Source organism: Lithobates pipiens, unplaced genomic scaffold (assembly GCF_037356315.1).
Source record: "Lithobates pipiens isolate NorthernLeopardFrog02 unplaced genomic scaffold, aLitPip1_a1.2 Scaffold_17, whole genome shotgun sequence".
NCBI lineage: Eukaryota > Metazoa > Chordata > Amphibia > Anura > Ranidae > Lithobates > Lithobates pipiens.
This window is the reverse complement of record NW_027507755.1, coordinates 17,108,263-17,131,555: the sequence shown is the minus strand read 5'-3', so window position 1 is coordinate 17,131,555 and position 23,293 is coordinate 17,108,263. Positions and strand designations below refer to the sequence as shown.

The following is a 23,293-nucleotide window of genomic DNA, read 5'->3' as shown; positions in this document are numbered from 1 at the left end:
CATTTACAAAATAAGCTGTCAACCTGCAGATGGCATTCCAACCAACAAAAGGAAGTGTTCTTCTGTTTAATGCTATAATTGTCAGATACAGTTACACTATTAAAAAAAAAACACACGCACACATTTATATATTTTTTTAAATTTTTCTTTTTTGATACACTTCTTTCTTAATGGACTATGCGTCATTAATTTATTACATATGAATTTGCACAATTATGTATCTCTTTGAATGAATATTGTCTATATCAGATGAATTAATGAGATTAACATCACTTTTTGCACAAACACCTCAAAAGTAGATGTTGGATATAAATAATATATACAAAGAATATAGTCACATTAGCACTTTACTTTATATAGATCGCAGGCTAAATATACACTTTTTTTTCTTTTTGTAAAAGTGATCACGGGAATAGGCACATGTTATCCATTTGCATACTCACCCAGGAAGAGTGACACACTTTGTGGAGTCAGCCTTCGGGTGATTCTTTCTGTAGTAATAAATTACCTAACTTCTGTACGCTCACTTGGAGGAGTGAGCTATTGGAGAGAATTACTCTTCAGGTGATAGGCAGCGCCATCTCCCCATACACACATACACTTTTCACATTGGAGCTTTTAATCGAAGCACCTTAGGGGAGGCAGCAGCCCTTTTTTTGAACCTAAGCATGGAATATAACAAATTAAATAGCTTCACTCCGTGTCCCGTGATGTACTCAAAGAAAAGGATTTTACAGGTAAGTATGATGAAAAAATCCAAGTTTTTTTGGCAGAAGAAACTTCCCTTCTACCTACTGGAAAATTTTAGTTTTAAAGGTTTAACCGCTTCAGCCCTGGAAGATTTTACCCCCTTTCTGACCAGAGCACTTATTGCGATTCGGCACTGCGTCGCTCTGACAATTGCGCGGTCGCGCGACATTGCACCCACACAAAATTGACGTCCTTTTTTTTCACACAAATAGAACTTTCTTTTGGTGGCATTTGATCACCTGCGGTTTTTATTTTTTGCGCTATAAACAAAAAAAGAGCAACAATTTTGAAAAAAATATATATATATTTAACTTTTTCCTATAATAAATATCCCACAAAAATATATATATAAAAAACTATTGTTTTCCTCAGTTTAGGCCGATATGTATTCTTCTACATATTTTTGGTAAAAAAAAAATCATAATAAGCGTATATTCATTGGTTTGCGCAAAAGATCAAGGGGTTAATTGTGTTTCCTAGGGAGTGATTTCAACTGTGAGGGAGGGGACTCACAAGGGGAGGAGACCGATCTATGTTCCTCTGTACTGGCAACACACCATCGGTCTCCTCTCCTCTCTGATGGGACGTGGATCTGTGTGTTTACACACACAGATCCACAGTCCTGCTGTGTTCATGGGCATTCACAGGTGTCTGGCGGACATCGCAGCTGCCGGGCACGCTCATTGGGTGCCTAGTGACCCAGCGGGTGTGTGCGCCCCCTAGAGGCTCAGGAAGAAAAGACGTCATATGTAAAAATGTCACTGGCAGGGAAGAGGCTCACACCAGGGGGCGATCAAGGGGTTGTGTTCCCTAGTGTGTGTTCTAACTGAAGGGGGGAGGGGACTGTGTAGGGGAGATGACAGATCGCTGTTCATACTCTGTATGATCAGACGATCAGTCTCTTCTCCCCTCAGAGAACCGGAAACTGTGTGTTTACACACACAGACCCCGGTTCTCCATGTGTCAGCAGCGACCGCGGGAGCCCGACGGGGATCGTGACCACCGGGCACTCACATCGGCTCCGGGGGTGAGCAGTGGCCCCTAGTGGCCACAGGGCGAAGCGACGTAACATAACGTCGTTTTGCCTAGCCGTGCCATTCTGCCGCAGTACAACTGCGGCGGCTGGTTGGCAAGTGGTTAATTTAGCTTGAAAAAATAAAAAAATGATTTAGTTATAAATAATTATATGCGTTTAGTCAAGTTATCGGATGCATGCTGATGCTGGTAAAATAGGCTGGAACATCTAGCATCAGGTCAGAAAAGGGCCTGGAAATAGGACACACGAGAATGACATTGGTCCCATGCTTTACCCTTTACCGACATACCGTTTCCTGCGCCATGGAAATAAGTTATCAACAATTTGGTGTAGTAGATTCCTTTTGGCAGCACCATGCCAATTAGTCCAGTTTATTAGAAGGCCATGACTAATTAAACCCTATGTATAGTAAAAGGGCAAGTATTCCTCTGTGCAAGTGCCCGGGCCGCTGTGAGGAATTACATGTGACGGTGGGGCTCCACTTCAGCAGCAATCATCTGCACAGCTTGACGTGACTCCAGTGACAGAGCATGCTGGGAGGCTGCTTGTTCATCTTGTTCCACACGGGGAACTATGCTGGTATTTAGATGTGACCAGTGTGACCTTTTACTTTCATTTAGAAGTGTTTTGGAAATACCCCAGAAAGCGCTTCCTTGGCATTGAACTTTTTCGGCATTTAAAAGAAGCAAAGTTGTAAACAGCCCTGCTCAGGGGGCAGAGGTCACGGCCTCCACATGTATTATGCCACAGAGGCATCTGCTGTGAAAGTTCCGTAACAAATGGACGACTCTTCACCTTATAGCATAAAGGAGTAAATAAATCTAGGAAACAATTCAGGGTAATAAAGGCTAAATTTGAAAAAATAAAATGGTATTGAATGTAGGAATTCCACAGTGATTTCCATGGTTATCGTTCTCTCTCTGGAGAAGACCAGAACAGTGTATAAGTAAGTGCATTGGTCTGTAAGAGATCCCTCTCAATTGAAGTTGTATAGGGGTTTTGGTCAGCAGCCACATAATATATCTGATTTCATGTGGATATATTTAAAGGAAAACATAAAAAAAAAAAAAAGGAAGTGTATTGTGCAAATTGAGTGTTCCACAATAATACAAACTATTTATCTAGGAGTTTGTTCTCTTTCATTTATATATTTTATTTTTATACAGTATACACATAATATGATACATTTTAGCCCCAAATTACACTTACAAACGTGGTACATATACATTCACTGGGGCCACTTTATTAGGTACACCTGTTTAACTGCTTGGCAACACAAATTTCAAATCGGCCAATTGCATGGCAGCAACCCAATGCATTTATTCATCTAGACATGGTGAAGATGAATTGCTGAAGGTCAAACTGAGCACACGAGTGGGGAAGAATTGAGAGGAATTCCCCACTTTAATAGAACTCACAATTTGAAAATTTCTCCTCAACATGTCCTGTTCCGGGGACAACTAATATTTTGTAATGCCCAATACTTTGTCTTAGTGACTGGTCATCTGGACAAATACGAGGGTGAGTCTATACAGCAAGAACACAGACAGCAATAAAAACTTTACAGGGTTCCTAAATCTTTTCTAGCCAAAACTAAAAAAAAAGTTTCGTGGAAACAGCAGTGGGTAACGTCACTCCAAAACTTTTACAGCTTCTCAATCTTCCAGTCTGTATTGGGTGCCCACCCTGGAGCACATGACCACCTATTAACAATTAAGCCCTTTTAGGTGAAATGCATTGAAGTGGGTTGATGACAGGCGGGATGACATCCTGTGGGTCTGTGTTACTTGCAAAAAAGTTTTTAAGCGCTGTGGCATCATAAGTGTGTGGCCCTTTTACCTCCTTCAAAAATGTTTTGACTGTATTAATTTTTTTAATGATTTGTTAACTCAATATAAAAGTTTACACAAGATGCATGATCAGATCAGTGCTGCTTTATCCAGCTGGCATCTCCTCATTTTAAAGTCCTTTAAACAGCGGTTTTGCTGCATTTTGACAGAAACGTATCAGCCACAGAGATGTATGAAATCTATGAATTACACACAGTACATACATTTTCAAATAGAAGGTACCTTCTCTGAAAACATTTGAAAATGCCCAAATAAAGTAAAAGAAGCATGCAATTTAAAAACGCAAAAGTGATCAAGCCCTTGTTTTTTCTTTTGGCTGTTTGAGGACTTGACTTGAAAAAGAACTGCTCAGACCTCTCTCTACTCTGCCTACGGGCAAGATATAGCTGACGTTTAAGCAGATTCTGCAAAAAATGCAAATGCCATAAAATCAAACTTTAGTACTATAGTGTAAAATATACCTAAAGCCCCATACACACTATCGACTTTTCTGCAGATTTTTCCTTCAGATTTAACAAAACCATATAATATGAGGTCAAACCTTAGGAGTTTCAATTTGTATGCAATCAGGCAAGCCCTTGCACTACATGGTTTTGGTAAATCTGAAGACAAAAATCTGATAGTGTGTATGGGGCTTTACCCTTGATTGATGTTTTCCAGCAAGAGTCAGGGAAAGATGAGGATCCCAAATCTCAGAAGAGAAGACACCGCTGCACTGTATATACCTCTGTGTTTTTACACAGGGTAGGGATCTAAAGGATAAGTGGATATTGCATTTATATGCTTTGTATCCCTACATTTTTAGTTCACCTTCATTGAAAAGTTGAACATGTGAATGAACACCCTCCCCAATGTTTTGCTTTGTGTCTATTAAGGTTTCTTTATGGTGAATCAAGGAAGCATAACAATCCCTGCAGTGTATATTCATTTGTTTTAATAAACAGAAATGCTGTTCATACAATTGTAGGAAAACAATTCAAGATATACAAAGTATTACAAAATATGCCTACAAATAAACATGTACAATGTATGTGATAGGCTTACACTAAACATCTCCTTAACTTGGTTCTTCCTGGTGATGGAATCTTCTTCCAGGATCTTCCAGACTGCTTCATGATTCTCAGAGTCCTGCAAAGCTTCTACCAGTTCCTTTGTGTCCATGGCTCTTTCTCCTCCCTCTACTTCCTGTAGCATCACTTCCTGCCCTGAGCTCATGAACCAGTCCAACAGGTTTGTTAGCAATTGAATGGGGGAATTTTAGCTTGTAAACAATACATGGCCTTAAAGGGGCTGTAAACTTCCGAAAAACAAATTTTCAAAGACAAAGGCATAATGAGCTCGTATGCACCGCATACGAGCTCATTATGAAATACTTACCTTAGAACAATGCCCTGCAGTGCCGCCTGCACTCCGCTCCCACGGCTGACATCTTTCACCGGAGTTACTTCCACGTTCGCAGGCTCTGGCGGGAGCCGCCGGTCACTCAGAACCACTCTGATCCTTTCAGTACTGCTGACCGCCTCCAATCTCTTTTCCTGTCTACAGTCAATCCATCGCCAGCTGCACATCCTTGCTCTGGACCCACCTCATGATGGTGATAACAGTGGATCATTCCTGTGCAGTATGTGTCCGCACAGCTTCTTGTAGTCTCCAGTTGATGATGCATGTGACAACGCTGACCACAATTGGGAGACAGTTGTCCCCCCATAACAGGAAGGGGCTGAACAAAGACCTTTCCAGCACGATCTTCAGGCACTATTGTAGTGAAAGCTGCAGAAGTAAAATCAGATTATATGGAATTTTAATGATTTGGGTTACGTAACATTTAAAATAAAACTGACCAGCATCTTTTATACTTGACCTTTAAATAAAAAAAATTGCCAAAAAAGACCTTTGGTTTATAGAGTCAGCAATGAAAACCAAGGAAAAAAAAATCCCAAGGACAAGGGTTTGAAAGCAGGGATTGTCTCTGGATATCAGGAACAGCTGGAGTTATGTTTGTGCACATTTGCAGGAACCGCACTGTCCTTGAACGCGCACCCAAGTTTAGCTTTAACATGCTAAGAACACATCAAGCTTTTTCCATTGCTTTAGGGTGATGTATTTAAAGGAGTGAATGTACAGAAGGACATTCTTATGATAAGCACTTAATTCCCCCCCCAATTTACACCTGGAAGACAAGATCATCATTTTCGCTTTGTGTGTTCGGTGGAGGCCTTTCTCAATAATAATCTGATGAAATATGTCTCAGAGGGGCCGGCACCTCTCACGGAGATCACCCGAGTGTTTCTAAAAGCTGATATGGAAAATGTGATCCTGAGAATTACCTCTTGTCTTGCGCTGACAGGTGTGATGTGTCTTAGCATGATCGTGTATAACAGATGCCGCTTCCAGTCACATCCTTGGTGTGAGACAGCACTCAATGAAGGAAAATCCTAATAATCTTTTGTTCTATATCACACGCTAATCTTGTTTTTCATCCCATCTGCCTGTAGATTGCTCACACTTTGTTCTTGTTTGGCAGGGCTGCAGGAGACTGGCCTACAGCTGCATAGGCAAAGGTGTGGCGCTGCTGCCGGCACAGTGCCAAACTACTACCTGACAAATTGGTTTATTCTTTATATAACATGTCAGACTAGAGAGATCGGACAGCCTGTTGCTTCCTGAGATTAGTGTTTTTTCAGGGTGATGGAGGTTGTCCTCTTTTTGCTTAAAAGAGGGCAAATAAACAGATTTGAGTATAGAGAAGACATAAGGAACTTAAAGGCCCAATTAAGGCAAAGTGACAGTTTCTCTTGTAAAGCCACCCCCAACCCCACAAACCCCAAACCCCCCCAACCACTGGTACTATCCACCTCCATGTTTCATTGCTGCTCCTTTGCTCCAAATATTCCAAATATTGAACTGAACAAAGAACACTCGCCACTCCAGGTGAGACAAGGAAGCCCAATGGAACTGGTGGGTGCCCACCCCGGCTCGCCTCTGCATACAGTAGAAAATGAAGAAATGGGTGCACACCACAACTGATATCCAAGATCCTTTATTAGACATGCCAAGATGACCCTACAGGACAGAAGATTGCCTGGTAGATGCATTTTACACAATACAAATGTGCTTAATCATTACACAGGTATGTCTTACTGATACTCCTTAAGTAGCCTTACCTACACTTTACACAGGTGTCCTGGGGCATAGATTAAAGACTTCCTATTACCTTCAATAGATGTGCAGAGAAACCACATCTGAAAAAACCCCACAAGAAGGAAAAAGAAAGGGGAAAAAAAGAGAGAAAAAAAGAAAGATAGGAGACAAAATAAATATAAAACAATATATAAACAATATGTGTGTCACATATATATAGAAGCAACAGGTGGCAGAACCACATTAAAATGATGGTGTGGGTGGGTGGTAGAGGATTGTAGGAAACAAATAATGAACATCATAAATTCTGTATCTACAAGAATCAAAATATAACCAGTTTCCAACTGCCCAGCCACAACATCAGATACACCAACAACACTATAAAATGTATGATTACCCAAGGTTCCGATTCTCCACCCAGGATGGAGAGAAAATGTATGTATGTATATATGTGTGTGTCTGTGTGTGTGTATATATATATATATATATATATATATATATATATATCATATATACTTGCACACAAATCTCATCCGAGTATAGATAGGGCAAATGTCTATTGATAATGTTCTTCACCTCTCTGAATTCAACACTGTATGGAGTAGAAAGGGTTAGTTTATTATCATGTGAATTATCACCATGTACCCTTTTATTTAGAAGATACTCCCTGTCCTTGCTTTTAGCAATAGCCAAAGCTCTATTGATCATTCATTTTGGATAACCCCTTTCCAAAAAATTTTGGTATAGGGAGACCACTTTCTGTTCAAACTGTTGGTCATCACTGAAGATTCACCTGACCTACAGGAACTGACCCACGGGGATACCTTTAATGGTATGCCCCGGTTGTCCAGACTGGGCAAAAAATAGAGAGTTGCCTGACAGTGGTCTCCTATATAGAGTTGAGTTAACTTCCAGGTTAGCAACCGTCAGGCAAATGTCTGAAAAATGTATTTCTCTATCATTAGCATGGCAAGTGAAAGCAATATTTTTGTTGTTACACTTCAAATACGCCAAAAAAGAAGTCAAGGAATTAGCCCCATCCTCCATGATCAATAGTAAGTCTTCAATATACCTCAGGTATATCTTAATTGATGACCTAAAGGTGTTTTCCCCCTCAAAGGTGCAGGACCACTTCCACCAATCCATATAAAGATTGATTAGGGAGGGCAAAAAAGCCCCCATCGCGGCCCCGCATCTCTGGAGGTAGAACTCCTCCTTGAAATAATTATGGGACAATAGGTACTCCAAGACTTCCAAAATATATTTCCGCTGTTCTACGGGCAAATTAGTGGATGTCTCCAAATAAAAGGAAACAGCCACTATTGCAAGGTTATGGGGTATGGAGGAATATAGACTTGTGACGTCACAAGTGACCCACAAGAAATTACTCTCCCATTTGAGATCTTTCAGAATATCAGGAGACGGTTTGTATCTTTCAAATAGCCAGGGAGTTGCTGGACTAAAGGCTGTAACTACCTGTCCAGCCACAGCCCAAGCCCCTCATTTAGGGAATTGATGCCTGATATAATTGGCCTCCCATGACAGTCTCTCCTCTCTGGTCAAAATATCCCACCACTCTGTTGTATCCCCCCCCCCCCCCCCGCATCGTCTGGTGTGCCAGGACCATCAGATCTGTTCAAGAATCTTTGGAACGTGGTCATCTCAGGAGTACAAGAATTGACTGGATAAAAATCTGATTTTGTTTTAAAGAGAACTGGTCTGATGGTGCTGGCATCAGTCAAATACAGGCATCATCACCTTTATAGTGGGGGGGGGTGGTTCAGGGGGATCATTGGGAGACAATAAATCATACAAGTCTCTAACAGCTCGCTAAATGCAAAATGCTCCACATCTAGTTCTGTATTAGTTAACTCAAACACAGACTACTCAGGACTTTCTACATCACCTGCTGAAAAATTATGTTTTTTAATTGTGAGTTTTCTATTAAACACGTTTACATCTAGAATAGTGTCAAATATGTTTTGGTGTCTCTGTGGACAAAAAGTAATGCCCCATACACACTATCAAATTTTCTGAAGATTTTTTCCTTCAGGTTTACCAAAACCAGTAAGGGCAAGGGCCTACCTGATTGCATACAAATTGAAACTCCTAAGATTTGACCTCATATTATATGGTTTTGGTAAATCTGAAGATAAAACTCAGCAGAAAACTGATAGTCTGTATGGGGCTTTAGTCCTTTAGATCAGTGGTCATCAACCCTGTCCTCAGGGCCCACTAACAGGCCAGGTTTTATGTATTACCTTTGGGAGACGCAGACACAAATACTGCAATAACTGAGCAGCAAATTATTTCACCTGTGATGTATTTCAGTTATCTTGCAAACCTGGCCTGTTAGTGGGCCCTGAATACAGGGTTGATGACCACTGCTTTAAATAGTAGTGACATCTCACTATTTGTAAAGATCCAATTAGACAGATTCAAAACATTAAAACGGTCATTCATAACTTGCATGGTTGCCGACGAGATGGATATCTGTTCTGTTCCTTGGTTTCTTCTCCTGTGCCCCGCCGTGTCCTTTTGCATTTCTGTTCAGGCCTCTCTTGTGGGATTTGCATCTCCAGACCTCATTTTTTGGCGCCACTGAAGGAGTATTGCCAGCCTATGCTCCCCCAGTGGCTGATCGTGAAGGTGATTGATCCGAATTGGACGCTGCTTGGGTATCATCCCAGAACTCAGCTGCTGTGTTTGAAAAGCTAACATGTTTAATTGCTCCACTATCAGACTGGGATATCCCGCTCCATTGGCGCCTCCGTTTCCAAATATACACATTGTTGGTGTCATAGTCAGTCTTGTTTCGCAACATTTTTTCTTTCCTACCAGAAATAATTTCCTTTTCCAGACCGTTTAGTTTCTCATTAAGACGTCGGCAAACTGTGTAGCACTTTTCAACTTTTCATCAGTTTTAAGGCTTGTCCAATAAAGGATCTTGGATATCAGTTGTGGTGTGCAGCCATTTCTTAAATTTCCTCTAAGTCTAAATCTTGTATCAGATGGTGATCAAACCTTGTGTTAGATGGTGTCAGAGCTTACACAAGGCTAGCTTCCTTCTCCTCACATTGCTTCTACCTGGGAATCAGGCCCAAGCAATTCATCTAGGAAGGATTTCAGATACTCCTCCATACCCTGATGGACTGGATATTTACCAAGGGCTCGTTCGGATTGACAGGGGAGAGCTGGCAAGGTGAATAGAAATCTTATTCTATTTATTTACAGAACTAGTATAACTACCAACATCTGGCTAGACATAAGCCTCCTGTAATCATCTGAGCCAGTTAGGGCTCTGTTGCTTACAGGAGGGGAGTGCAGGGAAATAACCTCATCAGTGTTCCGCTCCAACTTTGTCCAGTCACAAGCAGTGGTGGGTTCTGAACAAGGGTATATTGCGTAAAGGAAACACATTATAAGGAAGTTCAGGGTCAGCAATTGCTGACCTCTCCTGGTAGTCATGCTGAGTTAATGACTTTGGTACCCTCTAAATTGTTAACCTCAAATTTTGAGAATACAGATCAAGAGATCTGTTGTCACTAAGCAGTGGGAGCCTTGTGTTTCTCTCAAGTTTTGTGACATGCAGGACCTGGCTGTGTGATCTTTCTGGGGTTCCTGGCTCATGGGACTCGCAAAATAGAATTAAACATCCTTTAGTGGGTAAAACACAGTCAGAGAATTCATAAAGTGTGTCTAAAGCAGGCCATAGATCATTCGATTTTCTTTCCTTTCACCCCTGAAGGCAAGAAAATCAATTGATTCCCCCATTAACACATTCAGTGTGGAAGGAGGAATCCCTCCCATGGTTCTTTTGTGTTCTGCCAGCGGGGGGTTACAGGGACCCTTCCCAGCCAGCAGAGCACAATGATTATGAAGTGGAGAAGGCGCTTCTAAGTGCAGTATTAGGATCGTTTATTAAGCCAACAAGATAAAATTCACTTACAAGTTGAAGATGAAAACGGGCTCATCTGACCATCACATAAAGTGATGGTCCCTGTTCCTGTCCCTGTGGCTCCGAATCCTCTGGCCGACCAGAAGCGAGAGGAGGGATGTGGTGCACCGACCCAGTCGGTGTACCACATCCCTCCTATCGCTTCTAATCAGGCCTTTATGTGATGGTCAGATGAGCCTGTTTTTATCTATATCTTGTAAGTAAATGTTATCTTGTTGGCTTAATAAAGGATCCTAATACTGTACTTAAAAGCGCCTTCTCCACTTTCTTATCTTTGGCAATCTGAGTTGCTTCTGCTCTTCAGAAGAGCTGCTCCAATGTCCGTATATTACCCCCATATTTTCCTGGATGCCATTACGCCTTCTACATTGAGGCTAGATCTCCTGGACAGAAGCACCCTATGTTCCATGTACAGAGCACAATGATTACTGCTAGCGGCTATAGCCCTCAGAAGTAATCATATGTAAAAATAATTTGACAGGCTGGTTGTACCCAAGTTGATCAATGGCTTGACTTGAGTACAACCAGCCTGCCCATAGATTGATCTAATCTTGTCTGGTCTCTGCTGAACCGGCCGAGTTTGGATCCATCTGTGACCAGCTTAACACACCATTTATGGATTCTTTATAGTTAAAGTATGACCATGGCCAAAATAAAAATAACTTATGTGATACAATCCGTCACTAGTATTAACAAAACAGTCACTTTTCTGAGTCTCTCTTGTGATTTTCCTTTTCTTATTTTTCAACTACTTTTAACAGAGCAATCTGACCAGGAAAAGTGGAAGTCAGAGAGTTGGGACAAACCATTTACCACTGACAGGGATGCTTAAGATGGTCACATTTGATTCCTTTAGTTAATGCCCTTATTCCATAACTGTTTCTGTATTTGATTAAAAATTATGGTCGGAGATAGGCCTCTTTCACACGAGCCAGATTTGGTTTTGCTCAACAGGGGATCTGTCTGCTGATACCCTGCTGAGCTGAGCGGAGTGGCCAGATGACAGGTCTGTGTCTGCTCTGCTTATGCAAACTGGACATGGACACAGCTCGCTTTGCCCTATTAGCAGCCGGATGTAAACGGACTGGCTGGCTTTTTATACCCAACTGCCCTCCAATCCGGCCAGACAGAGGGGAACGGATCCCCTTCGCTTTTTTTTTTTTTTTTTTTTGCCGCATTGGATTGGGCCCAGAGATAGCTGGGTGTAAACAGACACACGTCTGTTTACATCTAGCACTCCATAGAAGAGAATGAAGGGTCTGGCCGAAAACCGGATAGCTGGACTTGAACTTGATCAAACCTCTTGTGGAGGCCATAGGCTTTAATTAGTTGATCACCTATTTAATGTTCATCCAAATCTTCTAGTCCATATAAGATTACCCTCTCAGGACAGTACTTCTGTCTAAGGTTGACTCCATTACTCCTCCATAGATAGAGGAGCCACCTTAATACAAGACGTGTAAAATGAATGCAGCCACCACATTTAAAGGGGCGTTCCGGCCGCTATTTTTTATTTATTTTTAAAGTCAGCAGCTACAAACATTGTAGCTGCTGACTTTTAATAAGGACACTTACCTGTACAGCGAGCCCGCGATGACAGCCGCCCGAGGCCGATCCGTCCATCGAATCGACTGCCGGCGCCTCCATCTTAACGAAAGGAAATGAGCAGTGGAGCCTTGCGGCTTTACTGCCCGTTTCCTACTGCTCATGCGCGGCACTTTGTGAATGGCCCCATTGTTTTCTAGGACACACACATGTCCCAGAAGGCAACGGGACCGCTCGCTGAAGAGGAGGAAGCACCGCGGAATAGGACTAGGCAGATTAGGAAGACTGCCTAGCAACCGCAGTTTCAGGTAAGTTAAAAAAAAAATACAATTTTAATATTTATTTAAAATTTTACGAATTTTAATGCCATTTTTTTTTTTAGGGTGGCCCTCCACTTTAAGGATTGGTAAACTGCAATATATTCGATTTTTGTGTTTAATACTGCTTTAACCTAACCTTTGGAATCACTTTAATACTTATCCCTCATATCCACAGTATTTATCTGTCTTTTTTCTGTGTCAAATCTGTCCCGTTTTCTGTCTGTCTATCCTTTTTATCCATCTGCTGTCAATCGTTGGGCTCCTGTACCACAAGTTTTCAGAAAAGGAGATGGGTAATGGCAGTGCTGCACATGTGCAGATGTGAGACTTATGGCTCGGAGTAGCTGCTCATGTTTCTGCCAGGAGTTCCTGTTGCTTTTTTACATCTTTTAGCATTGCTTGGACAGCATTCAGACTGTACACGTGCTGCCCGGCAGAGCAGAGATCCAGATAACCTAAACAGCTGTTTTTTTAGCTGTGACATCGGCTATTTGCAGAATGTAGCCATTTGAAAGGTCAAAAATGATCTGTAGAGAAAATGCATGGTGTTTAGAGACACTGGTACTCCTAGTAACTTGTATGATTTGTGTATTCACTCTGTGAAGAAATTCTGCAAGCGAAGCTCGTTAGCCTTCGTGGATAATGTCACACAGCTTGTTTCCTTTCTTGAAAACAGTATTATGACAGATACCTGAGCAACAGGAATAAACATAGCAGTAACCTGATGGTTGGTTCTGGAGGCCCTGATCTGCCTGCTACATAATTAGAAGCCATCAGCTCATAAATAGGGGTGCAAGTCCCATCTAAGCATGCATGTTCTTGCACTGAGTAAGGATTTGCAGACACACCGGTGCTGGTCTATTCTTGAAGAAAGAAACTGCACCTGGCTATTCCCCCTTGTTAGTCGGCTGGGAATGTCTGCTGGTAACATGCACTTTGCAGTAATATAGTGCCTGTAAGGGAAAATAGAATGGCTTTCAGGTATTGGCAAAGTGGTAGTAAACTCTGTTCTACCCCTTGTACCTACAGGCAAGCCAATAGTAAGACTTATCTGTAGGTACTGTGAATATCTCCTAAACTGGCAGTGTTTAGGAGATATTCAGAGTGCATGCAGCCAGTGATGTTACCGGCTCATGCACTCTGAAGGTCCGACATACTGTGCCGGACCTTCAGAGCTGGCGCCATAAACGGCGGCTCCTGCACGCATGTGTGGGAGTGACCCCCGGACACTTATGTAGCCAGAGAACGCAAGCCCAGAAGGAAGGCCAGGGGAAGATGTCAGGTGATTTTTTTTAAACGGTGGATTACTATCAATTTAAAGCGGAGCTCCAGTTGTTTTTGTGTTCATTATTTTTTTTGTGTTTAGTGAAAGTGTTTATTTAAAGTCAGCAGCTACAAAAAGTGTACCTGCTGACTTTTAATAAACACGCTCACCTGTTCCTGGATTTAGTGTTGTGGTCACCCAAACTGTCACTTGTCTCCTCCTCCTCTCTCCTGTGCCAGCATTTCAGCTGTGGACACCTGGCTGTGACAGCTTGTAGCTTCATAGCCCAATGCTCAATACGCATTTGCGAGTCGCGATGTGCCTGCTGAATGGTCTGGTAGTGACGTGTCCTAGAAGACTACACAAAGGGAGGGGTTATTTCCATCACTTTTTAACTATCTAAACTAAGAATAAACCATTAATTATGTTGTATTACTAGGGCTTACCACATATTCATTTTAAAAATACCAAAGGAGAACCTTATATCACAATATTGAGGTGATATGAAATACCAGTGACAACTACAAAAGTGATGGGCTGTGGCGTGGGATATGAGTATGAATATATACGGTGAAAACGAGTGATAAGAATGTGTGAAGGCAAATGGGGAAAATTATCCATATGGAAAAGTAATAAGACCCCAAACATAATAAGACAAAAAATGGTGAGAAATGAAAAATGATGATGAATGGTGAAAAACATGATGATAAAACCGTATGGTGAGGACAAACCATGATAAAAATGAATGCTCAATGACATTGTGTAAAATAATATACAAGTCTGGGAAAAATATATGAATGCGAGGAAGTGTTGTAATGTGTTCAAACAAATCCTATTAACTGTGATAACTGTGTTAAAAAGTGTGGCGATGCGACCCCATGTCACAGGTGCATATAAGCAGTATATGCCAGATTTTGGCAGGAATACTAATTACACACCTGTGGGCTGGGTTTATAAACATGCCGGGAAAAGAAGTCAGTGCTCAGACGTGGAGACGGCTCCGCCCGGCAGACAGGAAGTCTGGTCAGGAGGTCGGGAGGGTTCCAGTAGGAGACGGCTCCAGAAGAATGAGACAGGAGGTCTCGGAATGACAATCTGTGTGGATGTCTGAAGCAGGCAGGTTTAGCCTGTGACTAAAGCAGCACAAAGCTGACAGTAAGCCAGGAGGCTATCGTTTGGTTATACAGTGATGGTGGAACCCCCTGCGAGGGAAGATTACTGTTTGTTTGAACTTTTTAGTTTCCTTTAAATAAAAGTGGGCACCCACGCCCTAAAAACACAAGTCTGTAGTGGCACGTTAGTGGAAAATTGCATGCACCACTTGAACCTAATCACCCCGGATCGTTACAACAGGTATATATGTAACTATATGTCTGAAATTAATAGATTAAATTGTACCTTATGATCAGGATGGTAACAACCATGGTTCAAAGCGTTTTAATTAATACCAGGTTGGAATAGGCACGATCTCTGTACAGCCTTATGGAAGGCCCAGTAGATATGGGAAATATCTATTAGAGAGGTTTGAAGCCATATATCGGTCAAAATAAATAAGTATCACTGTCTGGTTTACAGACAGGAAAAAATGGAGAATATCTATGTACAAGTCCAGCTAGCCACAGCGTGTGCTGCGCTTGAAACTGACCTGTATCAGGGTGTCTGGTGCATATAGTCTGTATGCTGACCTTCTACTCCAAACGCTGAGGATCAATGAAAGATCCTCAGATATTTGGGACTTTTATTGATGTGCCAAATTGGGCTCAATGAGCTGCAGGTACAAGAAGAGACAAACCCTTCCACCCCCACCGCTGGACGCTCAAACGACATGACGGTGCGCGCGGCTCCCCCAGCTTTCTGGAAGGTGCCAGACCCCAACCACTGACACTGACTGGCATATTTTATGTAATCATTTAAACATGTGTAAACTATATATATATATATATATATATATATATATATATATATATATATATACCGTGACAGCAAATCAATCCCCTGAGGAAGACTTTGACCACGCATGTCGAAACGTGTTGACATTTAGCATACCGGATGTTTGAATAAATATGATGTACTGTTGTATGTTTGTACATTTTTGTAGGAATTTGAATGGTGTTGTATATCTCCAACCAGAGCTCATATTTTAAATGTTCATGTGTCCAGGCTATGTTGTCCTAGGCCATTTTTTTTTCAATAAAAACTTTTTTAAATGAGTATTTTTTCAATGCCTGTATATCTGCTGCAAAAACCCCCACTAGGGGAGATTTTCCCATATTTTGACTGTTTATCGAATAACTGGTGATCTGAGAAATATTTTAGAAGGGACAGGAGAGGTGAATATGGCATAAGCAGGGAGATCCTTGCAATGTAGGTCCTCAGATACAGCTTCCTATACAACAAGGACAACAGTGAGCAGCACAGTATAGCGACATCTCCACATTACTGTACCCTAGATGATCTCACACTGCAGATATACAGCTATGGGGCTCAAGGAACAGTAACTTAGGAGAAATTCCAGGTAAAATGTACATTTTTCAGGGTATTTCGTAGAAAAGCTGCATTTTTTGGGTATAGGTCCACGCAGGTGGCAAGCCTGGTCTCTTAGCAGAGAGGACCAAGGAAACTGCGCTGGTTTTTAGTAAGCTACCTAGAACACACATCAAGGTAAGTACCCACTACATAGTCACAGGTATTTAGTGTAGTAAGGAGTTTGTTATTCCCGTGAAATACTTAATATGTGTTAATGTAACGTAATGTGCTTGTCAGCGAGGGCTGTAGTGGTTTGCTGAGGCCTCTGGACGAGCAGACCCAGCTCTAAGGTTTCTTGAGAGGGTACAAATATTAATAGCATCCAGTAAATCTCCCCTTCTTGTATCTCTTACAACTTCAAGGGTATCCAGTAGATCAGAGAGAAAATTACTTCACAAAATGTGGCTGACACTCTGAGTTTTTACAGAGCGACGTTAAGGAGTTGATGATGTCTACACTGTTAGATGAAGAGACTTGACAATTGCATTTTTTAAAGTGCGTGAAAAGTCAACTCGCCGAGCTTTTATTCGATATTGACGCTGGGTAGGGGCTTGTTCATTCCATGGTGCCAATACTCAACTTTAAAGGAGAACTCTATCTTTAAAAAGTGATGTAACCAAAATAACTGTCATTTAAGCTATATATTTTTTTTTTTATTATTGTTACAAAAAACATTTGAAATTTCTTACCCTTTCAGTCCTGGCAATAGCATGCAATTTATAGACAAGACTTCTCAGAATTCTAAATTCCCCTGCTCATGCCATTGGTTTTCTGTTTAAGTCTACACGGAGCATAAAATAAAATTGCAGACATTCTCAGAGTGTCCTTCTATTTAATGAATCTTGATTTGTCAGGATTGTTGGTGCACATCAAGGGGAATGCCATCGAGAGCAGTGTACAGTGCTAGAAACAAAAACAAGAAACTGATAAAAGCCAAAGACGGTCAGCACACAAAACTCAACTTATTGAGACCAAAGTATATCAAACTCACAATAACCTGAAAAATATAATATACAATATGCAATACTATATAGAAAGCCAATTTGAGGTAAAATACAATACATCCAAAAAATTAAATACATAAAATGCTAGTGGGTAGCCCAAAAAACTAGACATATATTGTATATTTATTGACCCTAAACTAGATATGCTGCTGCATGGTATGGAGGGGGGACTCCATCTGTGTAAACAAAGCAGAGGGAGAGAGCGGAACACAGCACAAAAAGTGTGCTATCATCAATAAAATACTTTATTAGAAAGAAAACATCACTGGTGGAGAAACATGAGAAACAGCTGGGAAGATGAAATTGGGTCAGTTGTGGTAGACTTTTCATGAACTGTACCAGGCGAGAGGATTACTGTCTTTAGAGCTGGGTCCTTCTGGAACTTTACAACAACTCGATTAAAATAATGTTTTGTTTTTTTTGCAAGGAACATACATTCCACATTAATAATCAAAATTGCCTCCAGCATTGTTACAGTATCTTCTTGCTGAAGGCTACCATTTTGCTGAAGCCCAGAGCCTCTGAACAGCAGTAAATCTTTAGGCTGTCAGCAGATTGGCCTCTACAAATTCGGCAGTGCCTAAAATAGAGAGCAACTGAGCATGTACAGAGTAGGGTGGGACAGTGTATTACTGAATTTGAAACAGTATAGGCACTTATTTTTAAAGTGGATGTAAACCCTCACATATACCCAGTGAAGTGAACAGCCTCAGATGATACACACAGATGACACAATTCCTACTACATAGGTTTTACGTGTTTATCTGCAGTCTTCTCTTCTTTACACCCCAGAAAAGTGTTACAATTTTTCTTTATCTGTCAGAAGCACAGAGGAGGGGGCGGAGAGACTGCAGTTACAGTGTGTGAGAGCTAATTTGAGGAAAGGAACACCCCCCCCCCCCCCAAACACACACACACACAAATCTCACGTGTCATAAAACTTCTCAGAAGTGACTCTGATACTGATAACAGAACACAGGAAGGAAACACCAGAGAGAAAGACACTTGGAGCTTTGGAGAGAGATAAGTAAACATGACAAATATGTGCTTGCTCAGATTGACTGAGGTTTACATTGCTACACCTGCAAAAGAGGCCAGCCTGACGTGATCTAGCAGAACTTAATTTTCTGACTTAAGGGCTATAGTGTTGAGTACAATAAGATGGCTCTTGAGATATGATTTTGTACATACACAGATTATCCCATGGAATCCACAGACACACAGAGGTTGAGGGTCCCAATTTTTTCCACTAGGTTCAACTCCAGTTACTGCTCTGTCTAGAGGGTCTTGGATAAATGTTGACGTATCCTTCAATGTGGCCAGAAACTGGCCACCAGGATCTCCGGTCGTCCTTGAGTGTTTTTTTTTTTTTGTTTTTTTTAGAAAAGCCAGGAATATAAAATACATTATAGCCCCTAGTAAGCTAACCAAGCCCGGGCCCAGTCTTGACAGGATAATTTGTTTCTAATAAAGCATATTGATGAGACTAGAGCACCATGACTGATCATGTGATTATAGGAGGAAGAAATTGGAGTGGATGAAGTTTGCCTACATCCTTGCAATGTATAGATTTTTTTTTCACCCTTTTGAAGGATTTAGATGCCCATAGACTAAAGAGGGTGGTCTGATGTGTGTGTACGATCTGAACTCCCATAAGTGGGCCATGCACTGAGCAAATTTCAGCTAGTGCCTAATTGAACCGGGCAGAATTTGATGTTGCCCTGTTGGGAACCTTCCTCCCGAGATTCTTTGATTGATAAAACAGAGTTGCTGGGTGAAAAATTGTTGGCCGAACAGCACCTGCGTCCGATCAAAATGCAGTCAGTTGGCGTATTCTGACAATCGAAACAGCAGGAGATTCGTTCATGTACTATTATTATTATTATTTAAGGTACTTCTATATCGCCGTCAATTTTTCGCAGCACTTTACATATACATTGTACATTCACATCAGCCTCTACCCTCAAGGAGCTTACAATCGAAGGTCCCTCACATTCATATACTAGGGCCAATTTATACAGAAGCCAATTGACCTATCAGCATGTCTTTGGAGTGTGGGAGGAAACCCACACAGGCACAGGGAGAACATACAAACTCCAGGCAGGTAGTGTCGTGGTTGGGATTCGAACCAGCAAAACTACCTGATGCTGGTTCGAATCCCTGCTCTCGAATTACTGCTAGTCAAGAGTGCTACCCACTATACCACTGTGCCGCCCATATACACTGTTTAGTTTTGATGTAGAAATCTGCGGATGTATGGCCAGCTGTTGCCATGCAGCATTCATCATTAAAAACAAATTAATGTTCCCATATTTATTGACTTGTTACCTTTAACATTTGGAGGGGTGTCGTAATTTGACAAGGAATGCCCATACTTTTGCATAGGACCCTAGCTGTTTTGTGATTCCCTGCCTCCTTAAGGATGGCGCCCAAGCTGACAGTGAGGGAGAGAGAGCACACTCTGTCATCTCTTGAATTTCATATGGCTTGCAGATAAAAGGAGAATCTCTGGCACCTCGCTTTCTTCCAGCCTGCTAACCTTTATGTCTCCAGTCTATTCCTTTCAAGACATACTTGTGATCTTATCCTAGCTATGCACCAAGCCTCTAGACTTACTGCTCAGTAGAAATGGCTGATTCTATTTATGCCCCAAGCACGCTTTATTATTAGGCTTCTCTTACATGTGAACGTTTAGGTTGGACGTTCAGCTAAAGCACATGGTGGAGAAAGAGTTCCCAGCAACAATCGACTGCTACACATTAGAGCTGCACAAATCTGGCTAAAATGAGAATCATGATTGTTTTTGCTTAGAAGATAGATCACGATTCCCGCGGCGTAACATCATCTTTCACATTAAAACAAAAAAAAATGGGCTAACTTTACTGTTTCATTTTGTTTTTTTTATTCATTGAAGTGTATTTTTTCCCGAAAAATTTTGTTTGAAAGACCGCTGGGCAAATACAGTGTGACATAAAATATTGCAGCAATTGACATTTTATTCCCTAGGATCTCTGCTAAAATATATATATAATGTTTTAGGGTTCCAAGTAATTTTCTAGCAAAAAATATTGATTTTAACTTAGTGTCAGAAAAAGATTTAGATTTCCGGCATTTACACGTTGTTAAAAACTTGGCAGACTGCCTGGATTTTTTCTTTACACACAGAAGTTCATCCCTTTGATCTAAGAAGGAAGAGTTAAGCCCCATACACACGATCAGACTTTGTACAAACTTTCCCTTGGATTTTTGTACAAAGGGCATTGGCCGTAAGTTTTTATTGCATACACATGATCTGACTTTTTAGGCAACAAACACAAACGTAGTGACGTTTCAACGTACTAACGACACTTCAAAAGAGGACGTTCAATTACTCCAGCGCCACCTTTGGTCAACTTCTGTATTGTTGTCTGATCTTTTGCATTGGTTCTGAGCATGCGTGTTTGTACTTTGTACAAAAGTCCGATGGTTTTGTGTACACACGATCGGACTTTGCCCCATTGGACTTATGTTGTCAAAAAGTGTGTCTGTTCCCACAGCCAACAAAAGTCCGATGAAAACCAAAAAATGTTTGTCCGATGGAGCTTACACACGGTTGGATGTTGCTCCAAAACAGCTAATTTTTTAATGTTTGTTGTCAAAAAGTCAGATCGTGTGTATGGGCCTTTAGTTACAATATTTCATGGTAAAAACTTGGCAGACTGCCCGAATGTTTTAATTTGACAGCTGAGTGAGCAGATAAGTCTCTCCACTTGAATCGGCAAACTCTGCAATAGAGATCGTCAGGGGGGTTGAATGGAGATCACGATTTTTTAACAATTAAGTGTGCAGCTCTACTACGCATACATAAACGCCCACCAGCAATTTTAGATCCCACAACAGCCAGCAACAACAGACCCCTCCTTCAAAAGATCCCTTTCAGCATCAACTGACCCCCACCAGTAACATAAGATCACCCCCAGTAACAATAACAGACCTCCGCCGTGCAAAAATAGATCTCCAGGAGCAATAGATCCCCCAGCAGCCAGCATCAGTAGGCTTTCCAGCACACCCCAGCACCCCCTTGCCATTACATACATTCAGTGCTGGAGGTGCCGGAACTGCATTCCCCCCACGTTCCCGCTGAAAAAAAGTCCTGCTCCTACACATTGCAATATGGCACGTGTTAAAGTGGAAGTAAACCCATGGATTTAAACAGTTTAAAAAAAAAAAATGGCATGCCGGGAATGCTAACTGCACATTGGCTGTGCTCTCAGCCAAACTATCAAACAATCCAATGGCTGGTGTCATAACGAATCACATGTGCAGCACCATAGCAGTTGAAGATTAAACAGAGGCAAAGATGGCAGCTTCCTTGGCTGAAAACGATAGGGGGAGTTTACTTCCACTTTAACATTTGTTGCATTAAGGCAACCAATTGATCATGAATGGGCTGTCAACTCACCACTACAGATAAAAAGAAAATGCACCCAACCCCCTTTAAAAATAAGTTGCACCATAACACACAGTTTATGCATTGGGCTCTTCTGTGCAGTTCATTGGGGTGCCATTCAAAATGAGTGGCAGTGCAACACAACACACATAGAGCCGGAGTGTTGCCATGCATTGTCAAAATGCACAAGTGTGAATAGGCCCTGCATGTCAGAGAGCCATGCTTATTCTTCTGATGTCAGCTTTCCCATGGATAATGTGTTGTTTCTTTTGTGTTATCAGCATTTTCAAAAACTTGGATTGTTTCTGTCGACTGTAAATATATGTTTTTGTTTTTTTTTGTCTTCTTGTAGGTACTATTATTTTGCATCACTGCTGCACTGTACATGTTCTTTTTCAGGTAAGTTCAGTCACATCATTTTACTATATGTGTAATCATTCAGAATGTCATACTTCAAGAACTGGTGGACAGAATAGTCCATGAATACTGTGGTGTATGCAGCACTTCTACCCATCAGAACCCACTGTCACTCTCAATGTATGGTATATCCAAAGCCAGTACATTTTTGAGTGTGGAATGTCACAACAGGAACTGAGAGAAATGACTGGGGGGCGGGGGGGGGGCAAAAAACTTAACAGATTCCTCCATCCACACAAATGAGATGTATGGAGGAATCCCCATTCATTGGATACTTTGCATTCTGACAGCGGAACTCAGCGCTATCAGAGCCGGGACAAGGGGTGGGCAGAAGGGTCGGCTGCCCTGGATGCAATGGTTTATTGCAGGGATTGGGTGCCCTGACCCCAACCCTAAGGGAAGAGAGGGGCATAGTTTGGCTTCTTTGCCCTGGGCACCGGATGACCTTGTCCTAGTACTGATCAGAATACACTGTTTGGTAGCTGCAGCTGCTGATCAACAAAACTTTCCAGCATGGCTCTTTGGTAGAAGTCGATCAAACAGTTGACTTCTTTTAACCAGGAGCTGCCACACACTGATCCACACTTGGCTAGTTCCTGCTGAACCAGTCAAATTTTATTCCATCTGTAGCCAGCTTGAAGCTGCCCATAGGCATTTTAGAACATTTCCCATTGATCAGCAGCTGCAGCCTTTGATCAGTGTGTTCTACGGCAGCAGGTCCTGTTGTCAGAATACAGTGTCCTGGCAGGGGAGATTCCTCCATCCACCTAAATTGTTTGGGTGGAGGAACTTGCTGGCTGAGCGGAAAAAATAAACTAGCGAAAAAACCAACAGTGTATGGTCAGCTTTAGTTTTTACCAGATCAAGTGTCCCCATTGGAGGATTTCCTGTCTTTTGTTTTTGTGACAACTGTAACATTTTGAATTTCATGTTTCTTTCTCATTGACAAGGGGTCACCAGGACAGGTAGGTATAGCCAGGGCCCTCTTTAATATTGATTGGACCCAGCCCCCCCCCCATACAATTTTGCTCTCCACCTGCTCTGAGACATACA

At 41.6% G+C, this 23,293-nt stretch overlaps 1 protein-coding gene across 1 annotated transcript in view; it reads left to right on the top strand.

The window, feature by feature from the left end:
- TMEM135 (transmembrane protein 135) overlaps positions 1–23,293 on the top strand; it is a 473,935-nt gene that overhangs the window by 333,207 nt on the left and 117,435 nt on the right. The window contains exon 6 of the mRNA XM_077485022.1: positions 22,176–22,222. Within this exon, the coding sequence (XP_077341148.1) occupies positions 22,176–22,222 (47 nt within the window). The remainder of the gene's footprint in view (positions 1–22,175; positions 22,223–23,293) is intronic.